The following is a 20,573-nucleotide window of genomic DNA, read 5'->3' on the forward strand; positions in this document are numbered from 1 at the left end:
TTAAAATCCAGTAGAAAAAAATATATAGCTGCAAATGATATGGCATATATGGATAGTTGTTTTTATATTGTAAACATAAGGGAAAAAATCATGAAGAAAAAAAGAGTACAAATTATGCAATACGATGATCGCTAACATGATATAATTTGCAAGTTTACTCCCCAGAACTATGCAAATTCTAAGATTGTCTTGTACCAATTCCATGGATATGGTTCTGAAATTTAAAAGTTGGTAATGATATTGTGAATAACCTGTTGAATTTTCATAATATTTTATTTGTAAATTGTTTACTCACTTTTCTATAATTTGTGACGATAAGTAATTTCCAATCAATGTGTTGATATTGCTATTCATATAATTATAACCGTCTACTCATGGACAAGTTTTCGTGGAAAAGTAATTTATTATGAATTAATAAATAAAATCTTTTAGCTATGACTCCGCCTCGTTAGAGCGTCTACAACCGGACCCCCTATTTCCTCCCTCAACATCCGTAACATTCGCCCGGTCACAAAAGGTTGACCCAACCGGATCCCTCACTTAGTCCCTGTACGCTCAGACTGACTGTCACCCCTCATATAGGTATCAAATGTAGGGGCGATATGAGGGCGCCCGGACGGTACCAGGCGCGACCGGGCACCCCGCTCCTGGTCACCACGCTCGCACCTGCAGCTACGCGAATCACCTTCCTGAACTAATGGCGGCAAGCTGCTCAACTGATAGAGATTTTTTTATGTTCATCAATTTTTTTCAAGATATTTTGATTCAAACAAAGTCGTGCAAACATTAATATTCCATTTGTGAAAGAGATAGACCATGAGTCCATGACTATGATCTTCTTTCGTTATCTTTTTAACTAAGCGTGTAATGATGACGGAAGCTTATTGTTTATGCACGCAGGGCCGTCCATAGGCCTGTGCAGGCTGTGTGGCCGCACAAGGCCCCAAAATATCAGGCTGTCTGGTATAATTTTCGTTTTGGGCTGTTTCTACATCTAGCGCAGCCCATGGCTCTGCTGAGCTGGGCCTGCTCCTCAATTTACCGAATAAATTCCCTAAAAAAAGTTACTACCGAATAAATGTTTCCCTAGTCCCGATCGACACAACCCGCCATTGATCGATCTATCGATCTTCCAGAGACGAACTGATGGAAGGGCGGCACCGCCGCTCGGAGACTGAGAGGGTGTTTGTTTCCAGGGACTTTTTTGTATAGGGACTAAAAAAAGTCTTTTTTAGAGACTTTTTTACCAGACGGGAGGGACTTTTTAGGAACTAAACTAGGCATTTGGGACTAAATGAAGAAGACTCTTAAGAAGAGTCTTTTTTTGGGATTTTTTGGGACTTTTCCAACAATGTCCCTCCATGCATTCAATGGCCCGCCACCCCATGGTGTTGTTTGATTGTTATTTTTCTATAGTACTAGGGACAACATGGTCATTTAATAACTTCTAGGAAGGGATTAGGGACTTTTTAGGCCCTGTTTGGTTCATAAGTTTTAGAACTTTTTTTAGTCCCAACTTATAAGTCTCAAGTCCCTAAAAAGTCACTATCTGTTTGGTTCCTGGGACTTATAAGTCTCTATAAAACTATATTACAACTATAAGTCCCTATAAGTCCCTCCTTAAGAGTCTTATTTCATAAGTCCCAAATGCCCACTTTAAGTCCCTATAAGTCCCTTCTGTTTGGTTTAGATGGGACTTATAGGGACTTATTTAAGTCCCTAAACCAATAAGTCCCTGGAAACAAACACCCTCTTAGTCTCTAGAAACAAACAAGGAGGGACTTTTTAGGGACTAGAGACTTTTTAGTTGGGACTAGAAAAAGTCCTAGGACTTATGAACCAAACAGGGCCTGAGGTTCGCGGCGTTGTCTCGTTTGATGGCTTCGTTTCCTACCCGGAGGCGCAGCCCATAGCCCTGCTTGCATCAAGAATTTCCTTATGGTACAGTAAGCCGTCTGCACACTGCATCGCAAGAAGGTGTCTTCTCTGATGCTCAAACTTGTTTTGACTCTGTTGGATGGGTACTCTTTGTTAAAATTATGCAGCGTTTCGACTCAAGGGTCATGGTGAATGGACGTTTGGGTGTCCTGTTATGACGGCTGCTACTTTTTCTGCTATAACACCATCCTGCAAATACTCTTTTCTATTCTTAATATAATGACATGCAAATCATTTGCGTGTTCTGAAGGAAAAACCCTTCGCACAACAAGAAACAGACGGTGGCCGATACCAAGGTGAGGGCATCACCGATCTATCCACCAGGTGCGCTCAAACCAAATCCCAATTTAATTTAGACTATTTTGTTCTAATGAATAATTATATTTGTGACTATATTGTGTGCATATGCATCTGTTCATCAATCAAATCATTTATGGAAGATATATTAGTAGGCTAGTTGATCAAGTTGTCACACACCAAGATTTCCAAGATAGTTGCTCCTTTGAAATTCATGTTCATTCTTTTTTGTTTTAGTATCTTGACAAGCCTATAATTATGATTTGTTTGAATTTATTCATTTTACCTGCATAAAAATATATGTATTTTAGAAAATTTAGGGCCCCAATTCGCATATCGTACCGTGGGTCTGAATTTCTAGAGACGGCCCTGTCTGCATGACCCCGCTATTTAAGCCGGTCAACTAGCTACTCACGCGGCGAGGTGGGACGAATATGGATGATCGAAAATCTTAAGTATGAATAATTTTCGGTGTTTTTTGACAGCTCCGCCAGCCCAACACGGACATGATGATCGACGTGCATGTGTTTGCATGTATTAGCTGTTTTGGAAATAGGGTATGTGATTGCAAATGATAAAATTGAGGCCCGTCCAGTCACTATCCGTGGGCGCGTCCGTCGATGTTTGAGGACCCAAATTTGCAGGTTACGGCTGTAGATGCTCTTAGCAAGTTAAGGATGCTATTTTTTTTGGCAGACGCGGGCCCATAGTTGATAATGCATTAAAAACATAAATGGAAAAAGGCTTCCGATTTGGATTCCAGATGAAACAAACATCTCATGGGGCACCAAGTTGCCGTGGTAACTACAACATATCAGATGATTACCGGATATTTTTTTAATGATTTTTAGTTTAACCATAGTTCATTCAAATTTTAAAATTCAATTTTCTTTTCTTGAAAAGTCGATTTCTCCTTGCGTATGAGGAAAACCCAAATTTTCCACCAGATAACCAAATCCATGTCAGAGACAGAAACATATTCCTTATGCACACGGTTCGACCTTGGTAGAGAAACAAGAAAGAGAAAACACGCCCCCTCCCCCTTTGCTACGTGGCAGACACACATCATGGCGAGCCTTTCAACATCGGCCAGCGCTGCCTTCATTGCCATAGACGATGATGAACAGGGTCTAGGCGCCGCCAGTAGGAAGAAGCACCACCAAAACGAGGGGGGTGGGGGTGTCGGGTGGTAGGATCGACATATGCCAACGGGTGGCTTATCATTGCGGGGGCCAATAGAACGTCGCCGGTGCCTGGAAACGGGATGAGGCGAAGACATGCACGCCGGCGAATCTTACCCAGCTTCAGGGCTCTCCGGGGAGATAATACCCCTACTGCTGCTCTGCGGGGTCTCCGCATGGTTACTAAGTGGACAGGTAGCTACAATGCTCCTTGAGCTGTTTTGGGTGGAAGGAGGAAGAAGGGCTCAGCTCAGCCTGCTTCCTCTCCTTGTATGTGTCTATGTCTAGAGAAAGAGTTCAACCCTTTGCATGGGTGCACCGGGGGTTTATATAGGCCTACCCCCCGGGGTACAATGGTAATCCGACTGGGCGCGAGGCCCAGCTGTCTGTGACTATGCTCGCCGGCTTCTCCGCCGGCTTCCGGGGCCCGCCGGCTGGTGGGTCCCGCCGACTGCCGGCTCCTGGGACGACAGGCCGGCCCCACCGGCCAGGGCCTGGTCGGCGGCCGGTTACTGTTGCTCCGTGTTGTTGCGCAGGCTTGGTCGGGGTAAGCGTGGCTACAGTAACGCCGCCTTGGCGGGCGATTACTGTAGCCCCGCCGCACCTTGTCTTCTTAATGGGCGTCTCCTTCGGGGAAGGCGGCAGGCCGGCTGCGAGAAGCCGGCCCTCTGTCTTGCCGGCTTGAGAGGAGGGTGGGCCGCCTTCGGCATCTCTCTGCCCGAAGGGGCCCACCGCCTCGGGGGCCACGCTGGCGGCCCGTCGTGGACGGCGTCAGAGCCGCCGCGGCTACAGTGCCACGCCGGGCGGGCCGCAGTTGGCCGCACGACGCGCTGTACCAGGCGTGCTCCGGATTTTGGGGGTGGCAGGCTCCACTGTAGCCATGCCCCGCTTCATCATCGCAGAGCGGACGCGTACATCGCGGGTACGGCGTTGACTGCTTTGCCGGAGCCGTCCCTGCGATAGCCGGCCGTGCCATAGCCGGCCTAGTCATAGCCGGCCCTGCCGCAGCCGGCCATGTCGTAGCCGGCCCTCTATAGTTTTCTTTGCGGGGGTAGAAGGAGCGGGCCGCCCCCCGAGCCGGCTAGGAAGTTAGCCGGCTAGGGGGGAAGCCGGCCTAAGTCTTGAGTCTTCTTATGAGCCGGACGGGCTCACAATTTTTTCTGAGGGGCCAGGGGAAGCCGGCTGGGCTACCCGTGGCTATTTACCCCGACAGTAGTCCCCGAAGGCGGGCGAGCTTCACGGCAGATGGAAGGACGGGAAGCTAGGCCGGCTTCATACCGTGAGGAGCCGACTGCGTCGTTGCAGCCGGCTTCAGAACGCTTTTCTTTATTAGGGCGACCGTGGTTGACCCGCGGGCCGGCTGCGGGCCCCATGACGAGCCACGTGGCGGGGAAGTCCTGCCGTCGCACGCGTGCGACGGGACGCCGCCGCAGGCCCGGGCCCGCCACTCCCTGGCCTCGGCCCGGGCGCAGATCTTCTGTGGCCCGAGGGGGCTGCTCGCCTCCCCGCGGCCGTTACCCCGCGTCATCAAGGCGCGTAATTAACGCGAGCGTGGGGGAGATGGGCACGATTGATCCCCACGATCCCCCACGCTGCGCCTCCTCGTCTCCGGCGCACGCGCCTACAAGTAGGAGGGGAGGGGGAGAGGCACGGGCCTGTTCGCTCCCCCGCTCCCCATCCCCCCTGCTCTTCTTCTTCCCGCTCTTCTTCTTGCTCGACGTAGCTTCGCGCCATAGCCCTCCCACGTCGCCATGTCGCTGGCCTTGTCGAGCTCGTGGGACGGGTCCAACATTCACGATGAGCACATCGAGTTCCTCCGCCAGACCCGGCGTCTGCCCGCCGCCGACCTCGTGCAGGTGCGCCTGGCGCCCGCGAAGGAGGTCTCGCCGGCGCCGGAGGAAGGCGAGCGCGTCGTCTTCCGCACGCATTTCCTCCGGGGCTTCGGCTTCCCGGCGAGCAGTTTCATGCGATCGTTTCTCGAGTTCTACAATCTTCAACCGCACCACGTCACGCCCAACGCGGTGCTCCAACTCTCGGCCTTCGTCACGCTCTGCGAAGGGTACTTGGGGGTGCTGCCGACGCTGGAGCTCTGGGCAGAACTGTTCCAGAACAAGCTCGGCACCGTCTCCGCCAGCGTGCCGGCTCCCTGCGGCGCCTTCATCGCGATGAAGAGGGCCTGCGACGACAACCCCTTCCCCCACATTCCTCTGATCCAGTCGGTAAAGCTGTGGCAGAAGTCTTACTTCTACATCAAGAACGTCGCCCAGCACGGCGACTACGTCAATCTGCCGGCTTACATAGCCGGCCCGCCGACTGGGAAGCGGCGGACCTGGGGCTACCGGTCGAAGTCCCTGTCTCCAGCGGGGAACGCTTCCATCTCCCGGCTTCGGGTGATGATCCAGTCGGAGGGTCTGCTGGCGTCCGACTTGGTAACCGCCTTCGTCGAGCGCCGGGTCTTGCCTCTCCAAAGCCGGCCGCACATGATATGCCAGATGAGCGGCCGGTTCGATCCCTGCCGGCTGAGTACCTGGGAGATGCCGCACGCCGAGGTGGCTCTGATGGCGAACTATGTCGCCAACTTGAAGCTCACCGACGAGTGGCAGTTCGGCAAGGCGCCGTACTCCCGCGCCCAGCCTCCGCCTGTGGTAAGCTTTTCCTCTCGTCGTCAGCCGGCTTGGGTTAGCCGGCCTCTGACCAGGCGACCGTTTTTCTCTTTTTCCTTTATCAGAATCCTCTCCTCCCGTTGCCAGCCGGGGCAGCCGGAGTCGACCGGGAGTATGCTCCGGACCGCACGGTGGATGACCCCGACGACCCGGATCTCTCCGCCGTCGCCATGGAGGACGCCGCCACGGGGGGTGCCGCCGAGCTCGGCGGCACCGGGCTCTCGGCCAGCTTCGACGACTGGCCGGACGACTTCGAAGCCGGAGAACTCCCTCGCCGCCAGTCGGCAACCGACTGCCGCGGCGCGAGCTCGTCCGCCGCGCCGACTGCCGGCGGCGGGAAGGGAAAACGCCGGGCTGCGCTCCCGCTCTTCGGAAGCCGGCCGAAGAAACCGAAGGCCTCCGCCGCGGCCACGAAGCACAAGGAGGCGGCGGCGAAGGCGGCCCGCTTTCGGAAGGCAGTGAAGAAACCCCCGTCAGTCTCCGCGTAAGTCTAGTGGCCGCCTGCATGCTTGTTATTCTGAAATTTTCTTTCCTTGAATGTTTTCTGATTTCTTAAGCAGGGTGCCGCTCTCCCTTGAGAGAGGCCCAGCAGCTCCGTGGTCGGGCCGGGCGTCGGCTCTTCAGGGTCCCGCCGAGTGGACCCCCGCGCCGAACTTGACGCAGCCACGCAGCGCAACGCACGCGAGGCGCGCCGAGAGAGGGAGGCGGCCGAGCGGGCGACGGCGGAGCGAGAGGCCGCCCAAACGGCGCCAGGGCGAGCGAGCGCGGCGGCCGAGGCTCCATCGGAGCGGGCGGCCGTGGAGGCGGAGGTGGAAAGCGCGCGCAGCCAGACTTCGCTGCTCGCCATCCCCCTCCAGACCTTGGATCCGGACGTCCCTCTGCCCACGGCGGAGGAGATTATCCCCGAGCAGCCGCCGGTGCAGAGGGGCGAGGTCGTCGAGGGATCCGCTGAGAGGACGTCGCCAGCAGCGCCAGCCGGAGCAGGCGAAGGCGGCCGATCGTCGGCGGTGCCGGAGGAGCCGGCCCGGGCTACACCCGAGGCCGGAGCCGGCCTTGAGATCGAGCCGGCGGCGGGCCGGCCCGCCGGAGGGGGCACGGCCCCGCCGGACACGCGCCGAGCCGCGGGAGCTGAGCGGACGGCAGACGCCCTAGAGGCGGCCAGCTCCGCCACGTCCGGGTGGACTCCCAGCGGAGGGAGCGGCGAGCTGAACGTCGCGGCCCAAGAGGTTCGGAGCCGGTTGCAGGCACAGGCCGGCCTCCTGAGGCAATTCACTCAGGAGTTTCTGTCGACGCGGTCTGCAATCCGGGTAAGTCTTCACTCCTTGACCGCTCTGGTCCTTTGAATTTTTTCCGTGGGGGCGCGCTAGCGCACCCACTGGATGTAGTCCCCGAGATCCGGGCCGACTGCAGGCGCAGTCGGGTCGGATCTTACTAGACGACTATGCTGACTGTTTTTTCTGATCTTCAGGATTATCACAACTCTCGCGCGGCCGCCTTCAACTCCTAGGCTCGGGAGCTAAGCCGGAGGACCGAAGACCTCACCAGCAGCCGGCGTAAGTGTCTTGTCATTGTTAACTTCTCGTGGGGGCGCGACAGCGCACCCACTGGGTGTAGTCCCCGAGATCCGGGCCGACTGCAGCGCAGTCGGGTCAGATCTTTCTTGACGACTTTCCCTTTGCTGATTTTTCTCTTTATTTCTCGCTCGTGCAGAGGCCAACGCCGACTTGCGGAGGGAACTCGGCGTGGTGCAGGCCGCTCTTCGTGCCAAGGACGCCGAGTACGCTGATCTGGCTCAAGAGCGCGACCGCCTGGCAACGAAACTGGCCGACCAGGAGAAGAGCCACAAGGAGGCCCTGCAAAAAGCGCAGGACGACGAGGCTACCCTGAGGGCGGAGTTCGGGGCCAGGGAGGCGAGCTGGGCCGAGACGCGCCGGGCACTGGAAGAAGGCTTCGGCCGGGTCGAGGATCTTATTGACGGTAGGCTGTCTTCCTTGCTCTTCTTCTAATCGCCGGCCGCCTATGGTCTTGTTTTGACTTGTGTTTGCTATCTTGCGCAGAGTACTTCCCCGGCCAGTCTGTCCTTGCCGCCCAAGCCATCGAAGCCTACCGCGAGGAGCGCCGTCAAGCCGGGGTCGTGATTCCGCCGGATGCGAACCGGACATTGTCGGAGCAGCTTATCGCCGTCCAGGCGCGGCTGCAGCCGGCCCACCGGTTGCTCCGCCGACTCCAACACGCCGGGGCAACGATGCTGGCCGTGCTCTGGCCCGGCCAGACAATTCCCCGGACCCCAAGCCGGACGGCCGACTGGCTCGAGGTCGCAGTCGGCCGCTTCGAGGCCTGGAAGGCGTCCGCGGCCCGTCTTGGAGCCGGGCGCGCGCTGGAGTTCGTCCGCGCGTGGTACCCGGGGCTAAGCCTGGACCAGCTGCGGACGTGGCGGTCGGAAGCCGACGCCGAGCTGGAGGAGGTGCGGCCGGCGATCGCGCAGCGCGCCTCGACGATCGCCGAGTGCACCGACACCAGCGTCTTCGCGCCGGAGCTTAACGACGATGGCGCCGCCCAGCCGGAGGAATGGTTCGGGCTGAACCCGGCGGACGGCGAGGACTCGGCAGAAGAGATCGCCTCTAGCGACGAGGGCGAAGATGACGAGGAAGAGGACAGCGAAGACGCCGAGCCGACTGGTGGGGCGGCCGACCGTCCCCCAGCCGACCGTGCCTCTAGCAACGAGCCACGTAGGAGCGCGCCCTCTGCCGGAGGCGATGATCAAGCCGAGGTTCGTCAGTCGGCCGCTCCTTCAGCCGGCGCGACTACCTCCGCCGCCTAATCCAGCTCGTTTGCGGCCCCGCCGGCTTGAACTGCCTTTCGTTTTGTCCCTGTCTTTCTTTTTGGACAAGTTTAAGTTTCTGCAATTCCACCCACTGGGGGTGTATCGAACAATTCTGAATGTCGACCTCTCTGGAGGCTTTTTGTGTAATATATTAATATGTGCATGTGTTGGCGTTCATCTGAGTATACTTTTTGTCCTTAGGCTCTTTCCTTTGCCGCCTTCCCTCTTTGGGAAGGCAAGTACTTGAGTTTTCTTCGATTTGAAGTAGACTGAATGTAAGCCGACCGGCCGGCTACTCTGGTAGTCGGTCGGCGGGAGGCAGCAAGCCGGCTTTTGTTATATATGCGAGCCTGTTTGGTCCCTAGCCGTTTTTCATGTGCGCACCCTTTCCGGCTGGTGGCTCTTGTCAGTCGGGCAGTCGGTTCTTCGAGCTGCGATTTTGGCAAGAGCCAAGCCTGGGTGTCGACACATTACTTGTCCGACTGCGGGTAAGGCTCTTGATATAACTCTAGTCGGCCAGTCCCCGGGCCGACTCGTCGGACCGGGTACCGGACAAAATAAATGAGAAGATAATATCATACGCATGATAACTTTCATTCATAAAACAACGGGTGGCAGTCCCCGAGTCTTTCTCGGGGAGCCTACTGTATCATACTAAATACAAAAGTGGGCATGACACATACTGCGCTTTAACTGTAAAACTTTCGAAGGAGATTTGCGTTCCATGGTCGCTCCGACTCCTTGCCGGAGTCGTCTCTCTTGCGTGCCTTTGGCTTCTGCGCGTCGATGAGGTAGTAGGCGTCGTTGCCCAAGGCTCTGCTGATGATGAAGGGGCCTTCCCAGGGGGCTGCGAGCTTGTGCTGGCCGGCTGTCCGCTGGATCAGCCGGAGCACAAGGTCGCTCTCCTGGAAGGATCTTGGGCGGACCCTCCGGCTATGGTAGCGGCGCAGACCCTGCTGGTAGATGGCAGACCGGCTGAGGGCTAACAGCCGGGCCTCTTCCAGCAGGTCGACGCCGTCTTCTCGTGCTTCTTTGGCTTCCGCTTCCGTGTACATGGTTACCCGAGGCGAGTCGAACTCGATATCTGTTGGGATGACCGCCTCGGCACCATATACAAGGAAGAAGGGAGTGAAGCCGGTTGATCTGTTGGGAGTAGTGCGCAGACTCCATAGGACAGCCGGCAGCTCATCGAGACAGCAGCCGGCTGAACGCTCCAGGGGTACGACCAGTCGAGGCTTGATGCCGGACAGAATGAGGCCATTTGCTCGCTCCACTTGGCCGTTTGACTGCGGGTGGGCGACTGACGCAAGGTCCAGCCGGATACCTTGCGCAGCGCAGAACCATGCCAGGGCACCTTTGGCAAAGTTCGTGCCGTTGTCGGTGATGATGCTGTGCGGTACGCCGTACCGGGTTGTTATATCTGCAATGAACGTCACTGCAGTCGGCCCATTCAGCTTCTTGATCGGCTTCACCTCGATCCACTTGGTGAATTTGTCAACGGCGACGAGCAAATGTGTCATGCCGCCGCGCGCCATCTTGAATGGGCCCACCATATCCAACCCCCAGACGGCAAAGGGCCAGGTGATGGGAATGGTCTTGAGTGCCGAAGCCGGCATGTGTTGCTGCGAGCTGAAAAGCTGGCAGCCTTTGCAGTGTTTGACTAGCTCTTTGGCGTCGTCCAAAGCAGTCGGCCAGAAGAAGCCGTGGCGGAAGGCTTTGGCGACCAGTGACCTTGATGCGGCGTGATGGCCGCATTCTCCTTGGTGTATATCCCTGAGGATCGCGATGCCCTTCTCCTGCTCGACGCATCGCTGCAAGACTCCGGTGGCGCTGCGTTTGACAAGCTCTCTGTTGACGATTGTGTATGCTCCAGCCCGGCGCTGAACTTGTCTTGCTTCGTTTTTGTCAGCCGGCAGGTCATGGTTCACCAGAAAGTTGCGGATGGCTTGGGCCCATGATGGGACGGCGACCTCCTCAGCCACCAATGTGGCCAGAGCCACCAGGGTGGGTGGGTTGGGCGGTGCAGCGCTGGAGTCGGCCGCCGCTTCCTGTGCTGAGGAAGTCCCCAGGCCGGCTACGGCAGCCCCCGGGCCGGCTGCTGCAGTCCCCGGGCCGAGTGCGGCAGTCCCCGAGCCGAATATTGAAGTCCCCGGGCCGGCTGCTTGATTCTTCGAGCCGGACCCGGCCCCCTCGGGGTTAGGCGGCACGAAAATGGAATCGGACTCCGGAGACGGCTTGATTGAAGGCTTGAGGAGGCGCTGCAGGGCGACGCCGGCTGGTATTGCTTGCCGCGTGGAACCTATTCGGGCCAGGGCGTCAGCCGGCTCGTTGTCGGCCCGCGGCACGTGAAGGAACTCACATCCATCGAAGTATCCGCTGATTTGCTGTACCAGGAAACGGTAGCTCGCCATGTTTGCGTCCTTGGCGTCCCAATCGCCAGAAGACTGCTGCACCACCAAATCCGAGTCGCCATAGCACAGGATCCGGCGAATACCAAGCTCCTTGGCCAGCCGGAGCTCGTGTATGAGTGCCTCGTACTCGGCGACATTGTTGGAGGCGGCAAAGTGGATCTGCAGCGTGTATTTGAGCTTGTCGCCCTTTGGGGAAGTAAGGACGACGCCGGCTCCCAAGCCGGTGCGCATCTTTGATCCGTCAAAGTGCATGCGCCAATGGGTGGAGTCGGGCGCCGGCGGTAAGTACTGGGTCTCGGCCCAGTCGACGAGGAAGTCGGCCAACGCTTGCGTCTTGATGGCGGTGCGGGGTTGGTAGAAGATGGTGTAGGGGGCCAGCTCGATGGCCCATTTGGCCACCCGGCCGGATGCATCCCGGCTGCCTATGATGTCGGCAAGCGGGGCAGTGCATACGACCGTGATGGGATGCTCTTGAAAGTACGGCTTCAGCTTCTTGGCGGCGAAGTACACGCCATAGCACATCTTCTGATAGTGCGGGTAATTTTGTTTCGAGGTGGACAGCACCTCGCTCAGGTAATAGACTGGTCTCTGGACCGGCTGGGCTCGGCCTTCTTCGGGGCGTTCGACCACAATGACGGTGCTGACCACCCGGCTAGTGGCGGCAATATATAGGAGCATGGGCTCCTTCTCAGTCGGTGCCGCCAAGACAGGCGGCGTGGACAGCATTTTCTTCAGCTCGTGGAAAGCTTGGTCGGCCTGGTCATTCCACTCAAAGTGAGTGCTCTTCTTCATGAGGCGGTAGAGGGGGAGAGCCTTTTCTCCGAGCCGGCTGATGAAGCGGTTAAGAGAGGCCAGGCACCCGGTGAACTTCTGAATCTCTCTGAGCTTGGTTGGGACCGCCATCCTCTCGATGGCCTTGATCTTCACAGGGTTGCACTCTATGCCGCGTTCGGAGACCAGAAAGCCTAGGAGCTGGCCGGCTGGCACTCCGAACACGCATTTCTCCGGGTTGAGCTTGATTCGGAACCGGCGCAGGTTCTCGAATGTCTCCTTCAAGTCTTCCAGCAGAGTGCCACGCTTCTCCGTCTTCACCACAACATCATCCACGTAAACGTGGGCATTCTTGCCGAGCTGCGTGAGGAGGCACTTCTGCATGCAACGCTGAAACGTGGCGCCGGCATTCCTCAAGCCGAACGTCATGGTCAGGTAGCAGAAGGCCCCAAACGGCGTGATGAAGGCGGTTTTCAGTTGGTCATCCGGGGTTCAGCTTGATCTGGTGGTATCCCGAGTAGGCATCCAAAAAGCTCAACAGCTCGCATCCGGCTGTGGAGTCTATTACTTGATCGATCCTAGGCAGAGCGAAGGGATCTTTTGGGCAGGCTTTGTTGAGGCTCGTGTAATCTATACACATGCGCCACTTGTTATTTTTCTTCAGCACGAGAACCGGGTTCGCGAGCCATTCAGGGAAGAAAACTTCCATGATGAAGCCGGCCGCAAGGAGCCGGGCTATCTCCTCCCCTACGATCCTTCTCTTCTCTTCTGACAGTCGGCGGAGGGGCTGCTTGACTGGTTTAGCATCCTCCCGCACGTGCAATTTGTGCTCGGCGAAATCCTTCGGAACACCCGGCATGTCCTTGGGGGTCCATGCAAAGGTATCCCGATTCTCACGGAGGAAATCGGCGAGCTCGCCTTCCTATTTGCTATCTAGGCTCGCCCCAATGACGGCGAACCTCTCGGGGTGCTCGGGGTCGAGCTGTATCTTCTTGGTCTCCTTGGCCGGCTGGAAAGATCCTTGGGCATCATACTCCTTGGAGTCGGCGGGTTGGTTTAGCTGCTTGCTGGCCAGGGCCACGACCCGGTCCAGCGTCTTCCTCTCGGCCGCGATCACGAGGGATTCGGCCAGCCGGCTGCTGGCCGCGGCGCAGTCGGCGGACTTCTTGTAGTCGCCGGCGATGGTGATGACACCCTTAGATCTCGGTATCTTCATCTTGAGGTAAGCATAGTGGGGGACCGCCATGAACTTGGCCAAGGCGGGTCGGCCAAGCAAGGCATGATAAGGGCTATCCAGGTCCACCACCTCGAACCAGATTGCTTCCCGGCGGAAATGATCCTTGCCCCCAAAGAGTACATCGATCTTGAGCTTGCCGATGGGGGCGCAGGACAGTCCGGGTACGATGCCGTGGAACACCGTCCGAGTCGGCGCAAGTTGCTTGGCCTTGACGCCCAGCTTCTCCATGGTGTCGCGGTACAGGATGTTGATGCTGCTTCCGCCGTCGATCAGCACGCGGGAGAAGCGTGCGGCGCGCGTATCCGTAGCGAGGGTGGCCTCCAGGACCAATGCGTAGGAGCCGGGGGAGGGCATCACCTCTGGGTGGTCGGCCCGGCTCCAGCTGATGGGTTTCTCCGACCAGTGCATGTGGCCGGCTGGGCTGGTAGCGGCCATGTTGACCTCCTGTTGCTCTCGGCGCTTGCTGCGCCGGTCTTCGGGCTGGCTCGTTAAGATGACATAAGACGCTTGCTCGTCGGGGAACTCGTCCTGCACGGCGTCGACCGCGGGCCGGGCGGCTTTGGGCGGCGGAGCTGGCGGCGGCGGGCCGGCAGGCGGAGTCGGCGTGAGCCCTTCGCCCTTCGAGATTCGGGCGAGCCAGTTGCATTTGCGGGTCGTGTGGTTGGACGGCTTCGCGCTGCTATGGAATTTGCACGGGGCATCAAGGGTTTGCTCGTAGGAGAAGGCCGGCTGCCAAGCCGGCCGACCGCCCTTAGGCTTCTTGGGCGCGGGCCGCCCTTCAGGCGGCGCGTCTTCGACCGTGGCCACCTGCCGACTGGCGGGAGGCGGCGCAGGGCCCTTGCGTTTTTGATCGATCTGGTGTTGGCGTTGGCCGCCGTCTCCAGCCGGCGCTTTGGGCGCCGGATTGAGTACCTTTCCGGATGCGTCCACCCGGAGCTCGGTCTTCATCGAGGAGTCGGTGGTGGCGTACTTGTCGGCGATGTTTAGGAGCTCGTCGAGGGTAGTCGGCTCATCGCAGAGAAGCTTGTGCTTGAGGAGGGTGCCCTCTCGGCACCCGGCGGTGAAGTATTTGATGGCCTGCACCTCGTGCACCCCCTCACAGGAGTTGCGGAGCTCGGCCCAACGCGTCAGGTAGTCGCGAGTGGACTCGGCTGGGCCCTGTACACACAGGGAGAGCTGTCTGGGCTTGGGAGCCCGCTTGTAGGTGCTGGTGAAGTTGCGAACGAAAGCTTCAGTGAAGTCCACCCAGCTGTTGATGCTGAGCGGCTTAAGGCTGTTAAGCCAAGTCCGCGCCGTGCCCTGGAGCATGAGGGGCACGTACTTTACGGCAACGCGCCGGTTGCCATTGGCGATGCTGACGGCTGTGGAGTAGTCGGTCAGCCAGTCTTCCGGCTTTACCGAGCCGTTGTACTTAGGCGTGTCTCTTGGGAGCGAGAACCCTTTGGGGAAGGGCTCGTCGCGGATGCGGGGGCCGAAGCAAGGCGGGCCGACATCGTCTTCTTCTTCTAGCGCCAGAGATCGGGCCAGGCGGTCGATCCGGTAGCGGGCGTCGTTTTCGCCGATTCCCTCCCGGCGACCAAGCCGGCCGCTGAGAGTCGGGTGAGCCACGGGAGGCGGGGTAGGATATCTTTCTCCGCGAGTTCGAGGCGGAGGCGGGGTGCCCCGCCATTCCATGGCTCGGGGGCGGCCGTCCGCGTCTCGCTCGATGGAGACTTGGGTCCGGCTTCGGCTGGAAGCCGGCTCTTTCTCGCGCCGCGCGCGGGTGTAGCTGGTAGTCGGCGACCGGGAGGTCGCGCCGTGCTCGCGGCGCGGGGGAGGGCTTCCCGCGCAGGCGTCGGCCTCGTGCCGTCGTGCGGCCGCATCGATTAGCTGCTGGATGCGCCGCGTCATATGGGGGAGATCTTCGGCTTCCAAGCCGTCTAGCTCGTCTACGGCCGCCTGGGCGGCGCGCAGGTTCTCGAGCGGGGTGGCGTAGACCGGGCGATCCACGCCGAGCGTGTCGGCGATGACGGCGCCGCGTTGCCTGACAGCGCCAGCCCGGCTAGGGCCAGCCGGAGCCGGCGTGCCGAAGGCGGCGCGGTCAGCTTCGCGCTGGTAGGCCTCAGTGAGGCGTCTTACGGAGGCCAGCCGCCGGCCCTCCGCGAGGAGGGCGAGGCGGCGTGCCTCCAGAACTTCGTCGCTGGCGTCAGCCGGAAGGGGGACGGACAAGTCTTGGGCTGCCGCGCGCGGGGAGTCGCGGGCGCCCTCGTCGGTCGGGCCGTCAAGGCCGATAACCATCACCTCGGGGGCGTCGGAGTCACAATCGCCGGCCGGAGGGAGCGGATCGTTGTAGACCATGACGTTGGTGGGGAAGGTGTCGTATGACGCCGCGTCGGAGTCGACGGGCATCGGGTCGGTGGAGCCAACCGACTCCAAGTCCGCAGCGGGCTCGCTGGAGACGTGGAGCTGGCTGAGGAGGTTGGCGAGGTGATCTGTGCCCGCATCGGAGGCGAGCTCGTCGGAGATGTGGGCCTTGTCGAAGAGGCTAGCGAGGCCGCTAGCCGCGCAGGCGTCAGCGACGCCATGCAGCGCGTCGCGGCAAGCGCCATCGGGCGAGCCAGGCTGGCTGCGCCCGCGAGGAAGGAAAAGGGTTCCCGTCCAGAACAGGTCTCCGGACGACGGTGCACCTGGCCCCACGGTGGGCGCCAAATGTCGGGTGGTAGGATCGACATATGCCAACGGGTGGCTTATCATTGCGGGGGCCAAAAGAACGTCGCCGGTGCCTGGAAACGGGATGAGGCGTAGACATGCACGCCGGCGAATCTTACCCAGCTTCAGGGCTCTCCGGGGAGATAACACCCCTACTGCTGCTCTGCGGGGTCTCCGCATGGTTACTAAGTTCACAGGTGGCTACAATGCTCCTTGAGCTATTTGGGGAGGAAGGAGGAAGAAGGACTTATCACAGCCTGCCTCCTCTCCTTGTAAGTGTCTATGTCTAGAGAAAGAGTTCAACCCTTTGCATGGGTGCACCGGGGGGTTTATATAGGCCTACCCCCGGGGGTACAATGGTAATCCGACTGGGCGCAAGGCCCAGCTGTCTGTGACTATGCTCGCCGGCTTCTCCGCCGGCTTCTGGGGCCCGCCGGCTGGTGGTTCCCGCCGACTGCCGGCTCCTGGGACGACAGGCCGGCCCCACCGGCCAGGGCCTGGTCGGCGGCCGGTTACTGTTGCTCCGTGTTTGTTGGCGCAGGCTTGGTCGGGGTAAGCGTGACTACAGTAACGCCGCCTTGGCGGGCGATTACTGTAGCCCCGCCGCACCTTGTCTTCTTAATGGGCGTCTCCTTCGGGGAAGGCGGCAGGCCGGCTGCGAGAAGCCGGCCCTCTGTCTTGCCGGCTTGAGAGGAGGGGTGGCCGCCTTCGGCATCTCTCTGCCCGAAGGGGCCCACCGCCTCGGGGGCCACACTGGCGGCCCGTCGTGGACGGCGTCAGAGCCGCCGCGGCTACAGTGCCGCGCCGGGCGGGCCGCAGTTGCCCGCACGACGCGCTGTACCATGCGTGCTCCGGATTTTGGGGGTGGCAGGCTCCACTGTAGCCACGCCCCGCTTCATCATCGCAGAGCGGACGCGTACATCGCGGGTACGGCGTTGACTGCTTTGCCGGAGCCGTCCCTGCGATAGCCGGCCGTGCCATAGCCGGCCTAGTCATAGCCGGCCCTGCCGCAGCCGGCCATGTCGTAGCCGGCGCTCTATAGTTTTCTTTGCGGGGGTAGAAGGAGCGGGCCGCCCCCCGAGCCGGCTAGGAAGTTAGCCGGCTAGGGGGGAAGCCGGCCTAAGTCTTGAGTCTTCTTATGAGCCGGACGGGCTCACAATTTTTTCTGAGGGGCCAGGGGAAGCCGGCTGGGCTACCCGTGGCTATTTACCCCGACAGGGGGGCTCTGCCTGAACCATGAGATGCGATTGCGAAGGTCAATGGGGCTGGCGAACTCCAATCATGCAGGCGGTCCACATGCCTGGACCTCCCCTAAGAGCATGGTTAATAATCTATATACCTTACTAATAAAAGAAATAGGTATTCTTAGCCCATCATGCTATTTTGTAGAAAACCCCCTGATGTTTCTGACATTAAACCCGCAGTCCATATCAAATGTTTAAAAAAATATTCATATGTTCTAAACCATAACTTCAAATTTAACATGTTATATATGATATTTGATTAGAAAAATATGTAGAATCTGAATATGATGTTATTTTATCTGTTAACAATAAAAAAATACTATCTAGGCTGCAATGTTAATCACTAATGCATTATCCGTTTTTTTTTTCATACCGGTACTAATTCAGCTTGGGGATTAACACCTCAGCAATATCAGGATTGGACATGAAATTGAAGATAAACTTGCTAGAACACCCAAGAAATAAGGACATGCATGACAAGAAATAAAATAAGGACCTAATAAAGATGGAATGTCCGCTATAAAAGAAGGTACCAATAAAGATGGGATGTCCTCTATAAAATAGATGAAAGATAAAATGCAGAGGAGATCCGATAAAAATGAGATGTTGCACTATTCTCCTGTATATAAGAAGAAAAAAGAGAGGACACGCATGAAAAAGGGTAAAAAGGAGGCATGCATGACAAAAAATAAAGTAAAAGACAAGTTTGATAAGATATAAATAGTGATAAAACTGGGACAAATACATATGACATATATGACAAGAAATTGTGATGAAATAGGGGCGCAAGTACCTGAGTCAACAGGAGACCATACAAAAATGTTCTTTTCCAGACCAAAAAAAATCCTTTTTATGATTAAAAAATGTTGTATCTTTCTAACAACTTTTTTAACAACTCTTCATGTATTTTAAAAATAGCTACAAATTTTGAGATTATAGAATATTTTTTGTAAATCAAGAGCGTGTGGTATTTTTTCTCCCGTTGCAATGCATGGGCCTTTTTGCTAGTATAGCCAACAATCAGCTATAGGGAGTAGTCAATCACTTATAGGCAACCTGATAGTCGACATATACAATAGTAAATTATAAATGCGTATTATTTGTTAATAAGTGGCCCATCATATAATCCACAAATTGCCTTGGAGTTTATGCTATAGCCAAGACTTAATCAACCGCCCCACTTCGCTTCTCTCCTCTTCTCTTCTCTTTTCTTCAACTACCCAGAAATATAAAATTTTAACTCTTATAGCCTGCTTATATCATATTATTTATATTTGCTTTTAGATGTGCACCACACAACACATGAACCGGCTCCGTACAAATCTCTAAGGGCCACGTACAACCGCTCACCGAAAGAAAAAGGTTTACAACCCGAACGATGTCAATAGTTTAGTTTAGGAGCGTACACAGTCCTTAGATGTTGCATAAACGACCATATATCTTGTTTCCGTTATAGTATTTTGTCACATATATTATTATCTGAACCAAACGGCTCTTATTCTGGCTGCATGCATGCAGCGTGCAGCTGGTTGGTTACATATCATGCGTACTTATAAGGTTGCGCATGCACTTAACACTGTAACACCAGCTGAATCTAACTTGGGACGGACGGATAGTATATATGATGCGAAGATGGATGCTGATCAGCTGTTAATGACCCTGCAGTTGCGCCTGATCTGGGTGGGGGTTCCAGGGGGCGGGCTTAGCTTGGACATCTTGATGATCGCCGTCACGAAGTCGGACGCGAAGAGCGCCGGGTTGATGACGTACCGGCTCACCAGCGCGTCCTGGGAGCCCCCGTTGAAGAGCTCCTGGTCGGAGTTGAGCAGGCCGCGCTTGGCGACCAGGTTGCTGTAGTAGGCGTTGTCGAAGGCGAGCGGCGTCTGCACGTCGAGCGGCGCCAGGTTGGTATCGCCGTTGGGGGCCTGGGCGGGGCAGGTACGCTTGCGCAGCGTGGCGAACACCGGGTCGATGTTGGTGCCGTTGTAGATGTGGTCGCGGAAGTTGATGCACTGCGAGTAGCCGATGGTGTGCGCGCCGGACAGCGCCGTCATGTCCCGTGGGCTCAGCTGGTGCTTGTTGAACGCAGCGATGAGCTGGTCCAGGCTATAGTCAGGCGTCGGGATGTCGCTGTTCGCCGCATTCAGGCTGGCCGTCGTCGAGTCCCGCTGGCCGAGCGGCACGGGCCAGCTGGGCCCGCCTAGCTGGAGGAACAACGTACGTATACCGATCGATCCAAGCATTGTGAGTGACCAGAAAACTGCATGCAGTGCACGTGCCCACTGTCATTGATTGTATGTACGTACCAGAACCACGCCGTCCCGTGCCGCGACGGCGATGATGTCGGCGCAGGAGACGACGCCAGGGCAGACCAGCTCCACGTTCTTCTTGATCTCGTCGATCACGCCGAAGCCCCGCACCGAATTCATGTTGGGAAGGGCCGTCTTCTCGCCCACGAAGCTACCCTTGTCATCCAAGAGAATGGACCCGTCACAGCCTTATACATGTAACGAAATTTCACCATTAATCCCGACCTGACCTTCGCCGTATATGATTGTAAATCAGTCCACATAACTATGTTTGCTTAAGGGTTTAGTGTGTAATTACTTGAACAAAGCAGTCATGGAAGTGGAGCCTAAGGAGGGAGGCCCCCATTCGGCGCTCGACGAGGATTGCCTTGGTCACTGTGGAGCGCACGATGAGTTCCAGCGTCGGGCAGGTCTTGGCGTAGAACGACGGCGACAGCTGACCATACGCGGAAGAGGAGAGGAGGAACAGGGCAAGCAAGCAATGCCATGCCCTACAGGTAGAGCTGGAAGCCATGGCTCAAGTTTATCTAGCTACGTACGTAGGCTCAGTCTGTTCTTCACTGTAAGTAGGATTGCTAGCTCACTCGCTCTACATTACTGTGGTGGGCACGAGCCACCTATTTATAATGCCAGTATTGTTCGTTCGGTTGCATGAGATGCATGTAGAATTGTGAAAGTTAGGCCGGTACGTACGGGGTTGTGGAAAAGTATGACAAGTTCCACGTGGTTGCTTTCTCTAGTTGACTAATTAACAGCAACGCATCTCTACTTAGTTGACAAGTTCCACGTGGTTCCATCTTTGCTCAAATGTCACTAGCAATAGCATTTCGAGAATATATAAATAATATAGAACTGTTAGCGCGCTGGTTGCCGATCTCTATGGATAAAGATCATATCCAGCCAGCTAATTGGTATCATGTCTTCCCATGTCCCATGCTCTGTAGGGTTGTTTCATGAACTTCTTTTTAATGACATCTTAAACTGATAAGATTAATGTTTTGATCATAAAT

At 56.8% G+C, this 20,573-nt stretch overlaps 1 protein-coding gene across 1 annotated transcript; it reads right to left on the reverse strand.

The window, feature by feature from the left end:
- Positions 1-18,863: 18,863 nt before the first annotated feature.
- LOC123130110 (peroxidase 70-like) lies at positions 18,864-20,128 on the reverse strand. Its single transcript, XM_044550062.1, has 3 exons — positions 19,864-20,128; positions 19,561-19,754; positions 18,864-19,458 (listed from the first exon to the last, which is right to left on the reverse strand). The coding sequence occupies exons 1-3, from the start codon at positions 20,075-20,077 to the stop codon at positions 18,898-18,900; spliced, it is 969 nt and encodes a 322-aa protein (XP_044405997.1). The 5' UTR covers positions 20,078-20,128; the 3' UTR covers positions 18,864-18,897.
- Positions 20,129-20,573: the final 445 nt, after the last annotated feature.

The sequence above is a fragment of the Triticum aestivum genome, chromosome 6A (genome assembly GCF_018294505.1).
Source record: "Triticum aestivum cultivar Chinese Spring chromosome 6A, IWGSC CS RefSeq v2.1, whole genome shotgun sequence".
In the NCBI taxonomy this organism is placed as follows: domain Eukaryota; kingdom Viridiplantae; phylum Streptophyta; class Magnoliopsida; order Poales; family Poaceae; genus Triticum; species Triticum aestivum.

Excerpts from the sequence above, each read along its gene's own strand:
- LOC123130110 (XM_044550062.1), bottom strand. The coding sequence starts at position 20,077 with ATGGCTTCCAGCTCTACCTGTAGGGCATGGCATTGCTTGCTTGCCCTG. Across the intron at positions 19,755-19,863 it reads CTTCCATGACTGCTTTGTTC|AAGGCTGTGACGGGTCCATT; the intron begins AAGTAATTACAC and ends CGTTACATGTAT. Across the intron at positions 19,459-19,560 it reads CACGGGACGGCGTGGTTCTG|CTAGGCGGGCCCAGCTGGCC; the intron begins GTACGTACATAC and ends TTGTTCCTCCAG.